Source organism: Podarcis muralis, chromosome Z (genome assembly GCF_964188315.1).
Source record: "Podarcis muralis chromosome Z, rPodMur119.hap1.1, whole genome shotgun sequence".
Lineage (NCBI taxonomy): Eukaryota > Metazoa > Chordata > Lepidosauria > Squamata > Lacertidae > Podarcis > Podarcis muralis.
Window position 1 is genome coordinate 3,308,911 of NC_135673.1, and position 14,943 is coordinate 3,323,853.

The following is a 14,943-nucleotide window of genomic DNA, read 5'->3' on the forward strand; positions in this document are numbered from 1 at the left end:
GGAGGGCTGCCATTGGTCCCTCGCGCGCGCCCGCCCCCTCCCTGCCGGCTGGCCCCGCCCGGGCTCTGCTTTGCTCATGCCAGCGCAGCGCTGCTCCCTCGGCTCCCCTGTGCCGCATCGCCAAGCAGCCGCCGCCGTCGCCGCGATGCTCCGCCGGGCCAGCCGCTGAAGGATGAGCGCCGCTCCCTTCCTCCGCCTGCTGCTCCTGACGCCCCTCGCCTGGGGCCTCCTCAGTAAGCCCCCTCCCCCTCTGGGGGTCTCTCTTTCTCTCTGGGCCTCCCCCGCCTGCGGGCTTTCTCTCCTCCCGGTCGCTGTGCCCCCCCCCCTTGCACCCATCCCCTCCTGGATTTTCTCTTCAGTCCTAATCTCCCCCACCATTACTTTTCCCCCTAGCCAAAATAACCCCCACCCCAACCTTCCTCTTCGCCCCGCTTCACTTTGTCCTTCGCCCCCCTCCACACCCCTTGTTCTCCTTTAGATACGGCCCCCCCACCCGTCCTTTCCTTAATTAACATTTCTCTTACTAGGGTTCAATCCCATTCCTCCCCGCATTTCCTTCATGACCCCCCGCTTTATTTTCCTAATGATTCTATTCCGAAGCTTTAATTCTCTCCCCCTCCCTTCTATCCAACCCTGATTCTCTCTGGCTGACCCCACCCTGCCCGAATAATTTCCTCTTAGTTATGTGCTGCCATTTATCCACTTTGTTGTTAGTGGGGGCTGGGGGGGGGGGGGTATTCCACCGTTGGCAGTTCTTTCTGAGGTGGACTGGCTTATATTGGGGGCTGGGAGTTTAGCTGCAGGACTGGATAGCTCCTGCCAAAGTTATACAGTACAGTACAGTCGTACCTCTGGTTACATACTTAATTTGTTCCGGAGGTCCATTCTTAACCTGAAACTGTTCTTAACCTGAGGTATCGCTTTAACTAATGGGGCCTCCTGCTGCCGCCACGCGATTTCTGTTCTCATCCTGAAGCAAAGGTCTTAACCCGAGGTCCCATTTCTAGGTTAGCAGAGTCTGTAACCTGAAGGGCATGTAACCCGAGGTACCACTTTACTGATATGTGGCCTCAAGGCTGTTTCCTTGGTGTTTGTTTTTAACGTGAGTGCTCTTATTGTGCCTTACTTCTGGGTCGATGTGACTTGCATGTGTGGCCTTGGAGCATAAGCTCCTGCTTAGTGGTGGATTTCACACCCTGCCCCCACCCCACCCGTTGGTGTTCACTAAAGGAGAAAGGCTTCATTCCTTCCCACTCTGATGGACGGAGCGCCTAAAACCGTGTGTCATCCAGTAAAGAAATAGATTCTGGAAAAGAGGGCCTCTTTTCTTGTTGTGCGTAATGGGCAGGTAGCTTTTTTTGTTGTTGCTAATTTACCATTTGATAGGGACGCGGGTGGCGCTGTGGGTAAAAACTTCAGCGCCTAGGACTTGCCAATCGCATGGTCGGCGGTTCGAATCCCCGCGGCGGGGTGCGCTCCCGCTGCTCGGTCCCAGTGCCTGCCAACCTAGCAGTTCGAAAGCACCCCCGGGTGCAAGTAGATAAATAGGGACCGCTTACTAGCGGGAAGGTAAACGGCGTTCCGTGTGCTACGCTGGCTCGCCAGATGCAGCTTGTCACGCTGGCCACGTGACCCGGAGGTGTCTCCGGACAGCGCTGGCCCCCGGCCTGTAGAGTGAGATGGGCGCACAACCCTAGAGTCTGGCAAGACTGGCCCGTATGGGCAGGGGTACCTTTACCTTTACCTTTTTAATTTACCATTTAATCTTGGTATGGAATCAGACCCCTTTGTATGTGTTGCAAATGCTGCAGCATAGCAGTCCTTGCTAATCTGGGGGCACCTCCAGATGTTTTGCACCACAAACCAGCATAAGCCTGATGGGAGCTGTGGTCCAACAGACCCGAAGAGCACCAGATTGGCAAAGACACCACCTGCACACTCACCCTCCTGGCACCTGAGCTGGTTTTGCAACTTCTGACTCTCACAAATACAACCTTGGACACATCACATAAGTCACAAAGCTCCTTGATTGATTGATTGATTGATTGATTGATTGCCCGGATGCCCCGATAGCAGAGATGCTTCCTGCGTTCCCAGTAGTGTGTCAGGATTAGGGTTGCCCAACCTTTGGAAGATGCTGCATGCTGTTCATCTGCATGAGTTACTGATCCGCAGCAAAGGCTCCTGCAGAGAGACAGAGGGCAGCATCCACTAAGGGAGGCTCACTGTCACCATCATTGCACTGGTGTGGCAGAATCAGCCATTTAGACCCTTTGAAGAGACTTGGCGTGATTGGAAGGTGTAGTCAGAGCAGTAAATCGGCCAGGGTTGCAGTCTGCATCCTCTTTGGTGGGTGACTGATTGTTCTTGACTGTGAAAATTTAATGAATTTCTTTCTCACTGTGTGGAAGTTGTTGTGTAAGAGGGCCTGGCTTCAGCCCTTCAGCTGTTTGGGTTTGTGGACTTTGTGAACTGCCTGCTACCTTTACGCGAGGAGCTGCCGCCGTCTTCAGATAGCAGCAAAGCTCTTGACTTTCCTCAGTCAATGGATTGACACATCTTGACTTTTACCTGAAGTGGCTAGAAAACATTATCTCAAGAGGGGCGGCAGGATGCTAGAATCTTGCAGCGGCCCTTCTCTGTAGTAGCGGTTGTGGATGTACTGCTCAATGAGGCATTCAGGCCAGTCAGTCAGTTTTATTGCACATAGCCAAAGGCTGCCGCAATGTACACAGAATCATTCAACAATTAAAAGAAAATATACTGGATTGATACAAAAAAACTTAAAACATTTATATTATGAAGGCATTACCTACTCTAAGCAAAGTTATAAAAGTACCTTAATATACAAGTTAAGACATTAAAAAATAAAATTTATAAGCTAAAGGTATCACATGGCCACTAACAGATTAAAAAATAATGTTAATACAATGTGCAATTATATTCAGAGTTTGGTGATAGAGATAGAATATAGCTTGATGTAGATAGGGTCAAATTCATCTCCTTTACAGTTGGTGGCTACCTTGGCTATATAATTTGCTCTAATTTTCCTAGCGGCAGTTGCAAAGAGTGCTACACGCCAGGTCACATACTTATCTGTGTCTGCGAGGAGATATAAAATCATGTCAGGGGGTTCTGGCCAGGGGACCTTGTCCTTATAGGTGCTAAAAATCTTTCTCTTGCTTCATTATATAAGGGGCAGCGCAAGATATAATAATTATCGTGGTATGGGAGCAGCTCTGAAACGGATAAAAAAGCTTTACAGAGAATAATTAAAATTGCCCAGAATGTTATTGGGCTCCAACTACCAACCCTGGATGAGATCTTCACGTCTCGCACTTTGAAGAAGTCACACAATATCCTGAGAGATCCCACCCATCCTGCTCACAACTTCTTTGAACTGTTGCCTTCGGGCAGAAGATATAGGACAATGAAAACACGAACCACACGCCTTCTGAATAGTTTCTATCCAAGAGCTCTGATTGCACTAAATAATGATCTCAGGGCCAGTTGCAAGAAATAGCAAGCAGGGAGTAGGAAGGAATGAGATAGGTTTTAGGTTATGTTATGCCTTTAATAGGTTATGTTATATTCTGGATTATGTTATGTTTTTATAGATTATGTCTGAATAGGATGAGAGTGTTGGAGATACGTGCAAATGTGTATGTGAACCCGGTCTTTGGGTGGGTGTTTGATTTTCGTTGTTGTGTATACTGTGTATATACGGACAATGACAATAAATTTAATAATAAAAAAATATATAATGCATAAGGTCCTCTACTTCAGGACATCCCCTAAATTGCGTGCGTACTGCTCAACTCTGTGAGGCATTCAGGCAGTGGATGTGGAAGACAGTTTAGAGCAAATGTCTTAGGTGTCCTCTTGGGTGTTTGGCCTTCATGCTGAGGCCATCTTTGCATCCTTGAAGCACGTAATTTTGAACAAAGCTGTTGCTGCCCTGGCACAGTGCAAAATTAAGGAGAGCTGCTGTGCTAAAATGTGGGATTGCTCTCTTGCAACTCTGGCCCCAGTCACACCATACAGTCAAGGCATTTAAAGCAGTGCGGAGTAGTGGCTATACCGCTGGACTGTGACTCAACCATGAAGCTCAGTGGGTGACCTTGGGCCAGTCACTTCCTCTCAGCTGCACCCACCTCGCAGGGTTCTTGCAGGGATTAAATGAGGAGGGGGAGAACCATGTAGACCAACCTGAGCTCCTTGGTGGAATGAGTATGTGTGTGTAATAAATAATAAATAAAGAGTCATGGCTTCCTGCAAATAATTATTGGAAGTGTAGTTTAAGGGTGCTGCAAATTGTTATATTATATCACTATATTCCCCTCACCGAACTACAATTCTTAAAGTGATTTAGCAATCAATCCCTCTTCCCATAGTCGCTGCTGGCTGGCACCATAAGGGAAATGGGGGGGGGCATTGTCCCCACTTTGCTATTTTAAACACGCTTTGCAAGCAGGAATTAAATTGCTTTAACTGACAGTTTGGCAAAAAGGGGGGTGGGAATCATTGACTTGTTGGCATGCATCCAGGGCTGCCTATCCTCTACGCAAAGAATTATGTGCCAAGAGAAACTGAATTCTGTGATTGGCAAAAATTATGCAAATTTGTTTTGCCTAATTTATTTGGCTTCTACTGACTGTCATGGGGAAGAGAGAGATGGGATAAGTCTCTCTCTCTCTCTCTCTCTCTCTCTCTCTCTCTCTCACACACACACACACACACACACACACACAGCAGGTAGCCCTGCTCAGCTCCCCTCATGCTCTTGAGGTTTTGCCAAGTACTTCCACATATTTTTCATTGTTATATTTGCTGGTGATGAGGGACAGGACCGTGCCTCTTTATTTGTCTTTTAAAAGTGAAAGCTGAAAATTCAATTAAAAAACAAGCAAGCAAGCAATTGGTGGGATTGTTTGGGCTTCAAACCACCAATTAAGAGATAGATTGTGGCCAGGTGCTATATGGGAATTGACTAATTAAAGGGTCCTTAGAATCCTAATAGTTGGAAGGCACCCAGAGGGTCCAACTCTGCAATGCAGGAGCGGGGAAAAGTGGAGCCCCAGCTGAACAGGGCTGCGCAGATGTCCACTGAGACCTCAGCTGTCATTGTGGAAAGGCTCTGGAGAATTTAGCCCCAAGTTAAGCATTGTGCAGGTTTGCTCTTCTAATTCCAGATTCCAAGCAAAAATAGTCTCAGAAGTCACTCAGATTCAGTGGAGCAAAATGCATGCAGAGCTGGTCATATCTTGATGACACTTTGCCAGCCCTAAATCAGTTTTGAAAATGACGAGTTAGAGTTATTAACATAATTATTCTTGGGCAGCTAAATAGGTATAGCCTTCCTTAGCTTGAAGGCGTTTGGCTGAGCATGTCTGGGACGCATCTATTCTCCACCCACTTCCATTCCATTGCACAGTAGTTGATAAGACTGTAGCTTAATAGCTCGGTTTTACGCCTGTGTCCATGTACTAAATCGCACATTCAGAATAAGAGCCTTTAATGGCCTGAACCACTTCAGAAGAGCAATTGTGTTTGTTCCTTTTTTAAAAAGAGTCCATACTTATAGAAAGCTAGTTCATCAGGGAAGATATTTCTTTCCCACTCCTTTATGTGGTATTTCTACATGCAGGAAGTGCATGTTGGTGCAGTGTAAAGTGATAATTTAGAAAGGACCCTCCTGTTTACATTTTATTGAGGGAAACTTTGCAAATACTAATCAGTAATGCATACATTATTTTAGGTATGCCCATAAGGGGCCATTTGAGTGGTGTCCATATGCAGGTCACAATTTGAAACCTGAGCTGGTTTGAAACCATTTTGCCTATTAGTATCTTATCTCCTGTGAAGGACACTCTGGTAACCATGATTTGGGTAAAGGAGTTGAGATACTAGTTTTAACATCACAACTGATGACATGCCTTACTGGTTTGTTTATTTTTAGTACATTTGCTTTTCATATGTGTTTTGATACATTTATTCCCAGTCCCCCCCCCCCCAAGATTCTCAGGGCACAGTGCGTGGTTTTTCATCTTCTCTCAATCTCGATTTTATATTCTCAGCAACCCTGCGAGGTAGTTTATGCTGGCAGAGAGTGATTGGCCCAGTTTCAGCCAGTGAGTTTCATGGCTGACTAGGAGGGTTGAACTTGGCTTTCTCCTGGGCCATGTTGTTGTTGTTGTTGTTGTTGTTTAGTCGTTTAGTCGTGCCCGACTCTTCGTGACCCGATGGACCAGAGCACGCCAGGCACTCCTGTCTTCCACTGGCTCCCGCAGTTGGGTCAAACTCATATTTGTAACTTCAACAACACTATCCAACCATCTCGTCCTCTGTCATCCCCTTCTCCTTGTGCCCTCCATCTCTCCCAACATCAGGGTCTTTTCCGGGGAGTCTTCTCTTCTCATAAGGTGGCCAAAGTCTTGGAGCCTCAGCTTCACGATCTGTCCTTCCAGTGAGCACTCAGGGCTGATTTCCTTCAGAATGGATAGGTTTGATCTTCTTGCAGTCCATGGGACTCTCAAGAGTCTCCTCCAGCACCAGAATTCAAAAGCATCTCCTGGGCCATAGATGGGAAGTTTCCAGATGTTGCTGGACCCCCCAGAAGCCAAGATGGCCAATGGTCAGGGATGATGAGAGTTCCCCATCCCTGTCCTAGGTGGTCTGTCTATCCAGGCACTGCAGTTGTCTTCTGTCAGTTCCCCTGCCAGCACTGCTTCCCTTGCAGCTGCATTAGTTCCGCACTGGACGGCGCAACAAAGGTTGTGTGCCTGGAGGTGGTGTTGTCAGTATTTTGGGTCTGTGCTGCAGGCATCTGCTTAGAGGGGTGTGGTGGTGTTGTGGGGAAAGTCTGTTTGCTGTCCATTCCTGAGTGGCACAGCCCATTGAGTCGAGGTGCCATGGCTGCAGGCAAGGGTGGCACCCAGTGCAGCTGTAGCAGATAGAATGCTTCTGAACCTTCTGAATGGCTATAGTGATGCACAGTCCTGTCAGGATCAGCTCCCAGGATACTCCCCCTTGCAGGGAGGACCAAGGTAGTCCAAAACATCAGGAGGTCACCAGGCTGACATATAGTGACGCTGTGCAAATGAGCACCTAGAACAGTGGTTCTCAATCTGTGGGTCCCAAGATGTTTTTGGACTACAACGCCCATCATCCCTGAGCTCTGGCCTTGCTAGCTGGGGGTGATGGGAGTTGTAGTTCAACAACATCTGGGGACCCACAGGTGGAGAAAGGCTGACCTAGGACAAGGGTAGGCAACCTAAGGCCCAGGGGCCGGATCCGGCCCAATCACCTTCTAAATCCGGCCTGCAAACAGTCTGGGAATCAGTGTGTTCTGACATGAGTAGAATTGGTCTTTTTCTTTAAAATGCATCTCTGGGTTATTTGTGGGGCATAGGAATTTGTTCATCCCCCCCCCCCCCCGCAAAAATATAGTCTGGCCCCCCACGAGGTCTGAAGGACCTCTGCTGAAAAAGTTTGCTGACCCCTGACCTAGAACTTCGGATAATATCAGAAGAAAGGGGGTTGGGGAGACCATTTCCCATAAACAGACTACCCTGTACTGTAATAATTTATTTCCCAGCTGTATGATACGTTGCTTGATTGCGGTCTCCACTGGGTGGATAAGCTGCATGTTCAGTTTAGTTCTCAAAAGGGTGTTTTGATTTTCAGCACTCTTTGCTTGTTTCCTGATCTTCCAGCTAGCATCCTCTCGGGTCTGATCAGGAAGCAAACGAGATTTATGAAGCTGAGGTCTTGTGGGCAGACTGAATGGGCTGTTTCAGGGATGTAGCTCAGCAGCAGAGTCCCAGGTTCACTCCCTGGCCTGATCCTTCTATGCTGAGGAAAGATTGTTGTCGAAGGCCCACAGAGAACCACTGCCAGTTCGTATGGGCAGAACTGAACTAGGTGGACTAGTGGTTGGACACCATATAAGGTAAATTTATACATTTCCAGCGAGAAGAGGGTTAGGGCCCAGCAGTTCACAAATTTTGATCCTGGTGAACATCCACCAGCATTTTACTGCAGCTTTCTCCTAATAAACACATTTTTGTATGCAGTGCTGACAAATATACACATCTTTGCAAGCAGTTTCCTGTAAAATAATGCATTTCCGTATGTTCTTTTCACCAGTGTATCCATTTTTAGGTACGTCATCTTAGCATGTTTGCACCCATTTTTTGTTTGGAGAACATCACTGCAACATTCAGAGAAATGTGATTTTCAATGTATTATTATGACTCTGTTTAAAGCCCTTTGCGTAAAACCTAGATATAAATATACACATATGTATATATACATATATGTTTAATCAGGCTGCTGCTTTGATGGTACTGGCCTAGATAATTTAGAGTCCTCCCTGTGAATAAGGAAACAGGGGCAGATGTTTCTTTACGCTTATCTGGATTTGAACATTGCGGGTTGCCAAACCTGCTTTTCCTGAAGCATTTCACAGGAGGCCAAAGGTTTGCAGCCAGAGAAATGCGTCCTGGGCTTGCATGTGAGTGACACGATTTGAGGACAAGGAACATGTGTTGTTATTATTATTAATGGCTGTGGTTCAAGTGCTACCTCTTTGCTTGGCCCTGGCCTGCAGTATCCTGATCACCTGGCTCAGGGTGATGGGGAGGAAGGGGCCTGGTCCTTGCAGAAACAAAATCTCTGTGCTAAGTCCATTGAGGGGCCAATGGGAGAGGAGTCAGAAGTGGAGTGGAGGCTTCGTGCTCCCCAGCTGAGCTGCCCCATCCCGCTCCTACTTGTGTGCAAGCAGGAGAAGGGTGGGGATCTCTCAGCTGGGAAGCACCAAGCCTCCACTTCTGAGAGACCTCCACCTCCACTCTTGCTTGCACGCAAGTAGGAGCAGGATCGGGCAACTCAGCTGGGGAGCGCCTGGCTGCCCTCAGGTGGTGCAGGGGCTCTCAGATGCGGCTTCCAGGCTGCTTCCACCTTCCCCAACCCCAGAAACTATTCAGCCTGGCTGCCTTCATGGGGTTGCAGAGGATCTGATATGGAGGTGGGGGCTCCTTTAAACTTCTCCCTTGAGGGGAGTGCAGCCGCAAACCCCTCAGTGGGAAGTGTGATGGAGCCTGTACTTCCCCAGCTGAGCAGCCCCAATCCAACTCCTGTTCCCGTGCAAGCAGCAACGTTGCCTAACAGAACAGCCCAATCCCACTCCTACTTGCCTGCAAGTAGGAGCAGACCAGTATAAAGTAAGCAGCACATAAGCGGCACACAAAACGCTACCAAACCATTCTACGTTATAAATCTTATATTAATAATCCAAAAATTGAGAGAGCTATGTACAAGATCTACTACAGAAGCCATTCAAATTGTGTCCAAAAGGAAGATTCAGTCTTTAAAGTTCCTTTAGCCAGGCTCCTGTAGATATCAACAAAGGTAAGTTTGATCAAACAAAGTGTCGGCAATGTGTGGCACTCACAATGGAAGTTATACTCAGAACAGAGCATGTTTGGCTTCCGAAAAATGTTCCAAAACTGGAACACTCATTTCCGGGTTTGAAGTGTTCAGGTTCCAAGCAGTTTGAGAACTAAGCTGTTCAAAAACCGAGGTACCACTAAATTGCTCCACTTTCTCTCCACATGGATGCGCCAACCTCCCCTTCTAAACTAAAATCTCAGTATTCAGGTTAAATTGTCATGTTGGCAGTTTGTGATACATAAGTGAGTTTTGAGTTGCAGCTTGGGCACTCTCTCTCTCTAAAAAGCTCGCCATCACTGTCCTAGCTAAAAAGCCCCAAATGTTGTGACCTTTCCTCATAGGTGAGTTGTTGCAGCTTCTTAATCATTCTGGTGTCTCTTTTCTTCCTGGACTTTGAGATGAGCTTTTCAGTCCTTGCTCTGACATCAGGTGGGCAGGGGGAAAGTAGCATGGCTTTTTCAGTGTTGGCACCACGGTTGTGGAACTTGTTCTTGGAGATCTTCCAAGCTCTCTCCCTCTTTCCACCTTCAGCTGGATGATGAAGTCTTTCATTTTAAAGCCAAGCTAGCTTTAAATAAGTGACCTGCTGCATTTGTTGTTCCTTCAATGACGTTTTGCATTCTGCTGTATCATTGTGTTTTAATGGATGTTTGGTTTTATTGATTTTGTTATATTTAAAAAACTGGGTTCGTTTTGGATAGGACAATGGGCCTGCAATATTAAAGTGAAATGAAATGGATCTTTTAAGTGGAGGTGCTATAGGATTGAGCTGGGCATCTGCAGGCAAACAGGATTATGAGCCCATCAGCCCAGGTCTCTGGCCTGTCACTCTCTCTGTGTTTCAGCCAGCCATTTGGCACCGAGAATTTGAACCCAAGGCTTTCTGGCAGGCTCTGCTGTTGAGCTGTGGGGCTTTACCTTTCAAGTGTGCCAGGTCCTCATTTTCCTCCTCCAGACTTTTTCCCCTGTTAACTGAATGCAAAATTTTGGGGGCAAGGATACGGACCAGTGAAGCGCCTTTAATCTAAACCTCTGCAGTGTGTTTGATTCTGCTACCCCTGGCAGTAGGAAGGAAGGAGGGGGAAAATCCTGAACCTATTATGAACCAGCATGGCCAGGGTGGGGGTGGCCAAGATTAAGAATGGGGAGAAATTCGGTTAAGTTCACATTGAAAGGTGAGCCTACCTAAATCACACATTCTGAAATGATATGAGAATGAAGCAAAGTTCACCAATGTTTGCACTGCTGTTCTGCAGCCAAGTAACATGGAAAAAATTGCGTATAGCAAAATCTCAATAAAATGCATATTTTATTGTAAATATCATGTACAAATGCATTGTTTTAGAGGAAGTTTTTTTTTTTTACAAATGTGTGCATTAGTGAGATAAATTTGCACTAAAATGCTAATAGATTTTCATGAGCACTTTTTTTAAAAAAAATCACAAACTATGTAACTTTTACATTGTAAACCAGAGCTTTCCAAACTTTTCATGTTGGTTACAATGCTTTTGTAGACATGCACCATATTGTTACACAGTAATTCAATTTTACTAGCAAACCGGAGGTTAAACTAATCCCTTTTCAGCCCCGGAAGGAGCGCATGGAGTGTTCGCACGACACACCTACACACTGCAGCTGGCACAATAGAGAATTGAACTTTAAATTGGAAAAATGAGAACCCGGGGGAAACTGAAATCTGAAGCATCTCCCAACCCTAGTCAGGATAGCCTAGCCCAGGCATCCCCAACCTGCGGCCCTCCAGATGTTTTGGCCTACAACTCCCATGATCCCTAGCTAACAGGACCAGTGGTCACGGATGATGGGAACTGTATTCCAAAACATCTGGTGGGCCGAAGGTTGGGGATGCCAGGCCTAGCCCAACCTCCATCAACCTGGTGCCTTCTGCATGTTTTGGACTACAACTCCCATGATCCCTAGCTAACAGGACCAGTGGTCTGGGATGATGGGAACTGTATTCCAAAACATCTGGTTGGGGATGCCAGGCCTAGTCCAACCTCCATCAACCTGGTGCCTTCTGCATGTTTTGGACTACAACTCCCAAAGGCCTCAGCCAGAGTGGTTGTATGATGCTGTGGCTGATGGGAATTGTAGTCTAAAACAGCTGGAAGGCACCAGGTTGGTGAAAGCTGGATGGCCTAGTTAGTGCCTCTTAAAATATCTGTTCCCCCTTCCCCTGTGCAGCTGCCTCATTTGATTAGGTGAGCTGATTTGACATGGTGGTTGAGAGCATGAGCAGTGAGTGGGAAGTCGTGGGCTACAAACTCAGTTTACTAGCACAGGAGGTGTCCTGACATATTACAATCTTCATTTGTAATATGGTGATAACCATGCTGATCTACCCTACCGGGGGCTGGTTGAGACTGATTTAAGTAAATATTTATATCCCATCTTCATAGTGCTTACACCCCACGAGGCTTCAAACGATAAGATTCTCTATAGCAGCCTTTCTCAACCCTAGGTCCCCAATACAGTTCCCATCATCCCTGACCACTGGTCTTGCTAGCTAGGGATGATAGAAGTTGTAGTCCAACAATATCTGGGGACCCAAGGTCAACAATATCTGGGAACCAGTCAGTGTAGATGGACTATTGGCATAGGTCTCTGCTGTTCCTGTGTCATATATTTGACAAACCATGAGCACCTTGTGCAGGTCATGCTCCCCTAAATTCTCTTCTTTTTCCTTCCCACTTCCATTGAGGTACAGTATTGGGAAATCTATTTGGGATGGAGGAGCAACTGCTCATAGCTGCCTGGATGTTGGAACTCCCCAGCCTTTTGAAAACTTGTCAAGTACCTCCATGTGTGGTGGTGGTGGTGATTTTGACATTTTTGTAGCCATCCAAGGTGAAACACTGATAAGGCAGTTGAAAATTTAACACTCCCTGTTGCTAAGAACCAAGAGCAAGCAGAAACCCCTTATTTTGCAGCGAAGGTCTTCATTCCCGGTAGCATTCTGCAGATTGCCCTGTTCTGACAAATTTGTGCTTGGGGAGCCCAAGGGCCTTCTGCGTCCGAGATTCTCTTCTTCTTACCCCCAAATAAGCACCACCTTAATAGCGCCTGGTGATGGCTGGCTCTGCTCGAATAATCCCTTAAGCTGCCCTTAAGGAGCTGCCTTTCCTGGAAGTGCTCCCAAGGCTGCTTCGAAAACCCAGTTTCTAATCTGGAGCTAGAGCTGTAAACACTCTGCATCCTGGACATCTGTGCTTCAAGGGCAGGCCTGTAATCCCAGGGGGCGGGGAAGGGGGGAGCTTTGGGGAATGGGTGGCTATATGACCCATTTGAGCAGAAGCATCTTCAAATACAGTGGTGCCTCGCAAGATGAAATTAATTTGTTCTGTGAGTTTTTTCGTCTTGCGAATTTTTCGTCTTGCGAAGCACGGTTTCAAAAGAAGTTTTGGAAAAGCTTCAAAAATCACCAAAGTCTTCAAAAACCTCAAAAAAGGCTACCACACCGCGTGCAACTGCACCTCTTCAAGCAATGCACCCTGGGTATTAACGGTTTTAAGAAAAAGGAAACAAACTTGCAAGACGTTTTCGTCTTGCAAAGCAAGCCCATAGGGAAATTCGTCTTGCGAAGCAACTCAAAAAACCAAAAACCCTTTCGTCTTGCGAGATTTTCGTCTGGCGAGGCATTCGTCTTGCGAGGTACCACTGTACTTGGTATCTGGAGGAGAAGAGATTTTTTTTCTTAAGGGGCTGGGGTGCAAATTCATTCCTCCTAAGAACTTTCCTTTTAAGGGGCAATCAATGTATTTGTATTTTTAAGGCATGTGCCGTTCTTCAACAGTGTTCCCCTAACAATGAAGTTTTGAAATAAAGGCATGGTGTCTCTGGTTCAGGGGATCTCAAACCCCTTGGAGCTGAGGGAAATTGCCCTCGCTTCTTTCAGGAGCCCAGGCTGCCCGCTTTCTCCCCACTGGATCAGAAAAGCTGTCCTCGTCGTGGGGGAAGGTAGATAGCCCCACCAGCTCCTTGATTCTCCACCTAGGGTCAGCTTCTGCCTCTTTGGCCTCTCCACCACTCTGCTGTAGTGGCTTCCTCTGGGGCTTATAGGCCAGGGGTCAGCAACCTAAGGCCCATGGGCCACAAACAGCCCACAGGGGTCGTTTAACCGGCCCACGAGCCACCCCCGAACCAAGCCGCCCACTCGGCAATTCCCCGCGCACTGTGCTAAACTGGTGCAGCGCGGCGTGGGGACTCGCTTCCGCGGTGCCGGAAATCATGTCTGTGCATGCTCAGACGCCAGAAATTGTGTCGGTGCGGACACCAGAAATTGCGACCGCGCACGCAATCCAGCCCACGGAGGGATCTCTGCTGGAGTGAACCGGCCCAGGTGAGGTAAACTTTGCCGACCCCTGTTATAGGCCATCAGGAGGAGGCTGGAAGTTTGTATCCTCTAATAAATTGATCCCTTTTATCCCCATCTGCACCCTACCTTGACTAACGGTGGGCCAGTAGTCAGTCTAGCATTCTAACAGACCGTCTTGGCTGTCTCTTAGTGCAGACTCAGGACTGGCAGCAACAGCAGCAGATATGTTCTGTGCTTACAATAATAACTCACTTGTTAATAATGCTGTTTTAAATGTGCATTTTGACTTGCTTTAGAAATGCCTCCATTCAAAATGTTTCAGAAACTTTTCATTCTTAGCTTTGCTGCGCTAAATGTGCATTCTGTAGTTGACATTCTTTGTAGTGTTTTATTTTGAAATATTTTACATAATATTTTAATTGCCCGTTAATTATGTTGCTTTGAATGTATACTTTATGGTTGACTTATGTTTTTTCCTGGATTCTTTTACTTGATGCTCCAATTCGTTGGAAACAGAATCCTGCTCTTCTCACACTGGCCAACCAAATGCTTCCAGTTGCTGGAAGCCATAGGAAGAGAGAGTGTTGCTTTTGTGCTCAAATCCTGCTTGCAGGCTTCAGAGGCGTAGCTAGCGGGGAGCAGGGGGCATTGTGCACCACACTGCAGGGGTTGACACTTACCACGCATGAGCCACGTGTCTCTCCTGGGTGTGACATGGTTGCTCGGGCACCTGCGGGCTCCGTGCTGCCCAAAACGGCAGTGTGGGGCTTGCATCCAGGCTAGATGGGACATTGGCCTCATCCAGCAGGGTTCTCCTTATGTCTCCAACCCCATCGTTCAGCCCGGATACTGAGATCCAGCACTGAGGGCCTTCTGGCAGTTCCCTCATTGCGAGAAGTGAGGTTACAGGGAACCAGACAGAGGGCCTTCTCGGTGGTGGCGCCCACCCTGTGGAATGCCCTCCCTTCAGATGTGAAGGAGATAAGCAGCTATCCTATCTTTAAAAGACATCTGAAGGCAGCCCTGTTTAGTGATGTTTTTAATATTTAATGCTGTATTGTTTTTAACACTCGATTAGGAGCCGCCCAGAGTGGCTGGGGAAACTCAGCCAGATGGGTAGGGTATAAATAATAAATTATTATTATTATTATTAATTA

The 14,943-nt window shown here is 47.2% G+C and overlaps 1 protein-coding gene across 1 annotated transcript in view; it reads left to right on the top strand.

The window, feature by feature from the left end:
- NPDC1 (neural proliferation, differentiation and control 1) overlaps positions 1-14,943 on the top strand; it is a 60,390-nt gene continuing 45,447 nt past the window's right edge. The window contains exon 1 of the mRNA XM_077922187.1: positions 1-233. Within this exon, the coding sequence (XP_077778313.1) occupies positions 173-233 (61 nt within the window). The 5' untranslated portion in view covers positions 1-172. The remainder of the gene's footprint in view (positions 234-14,943) is intronic.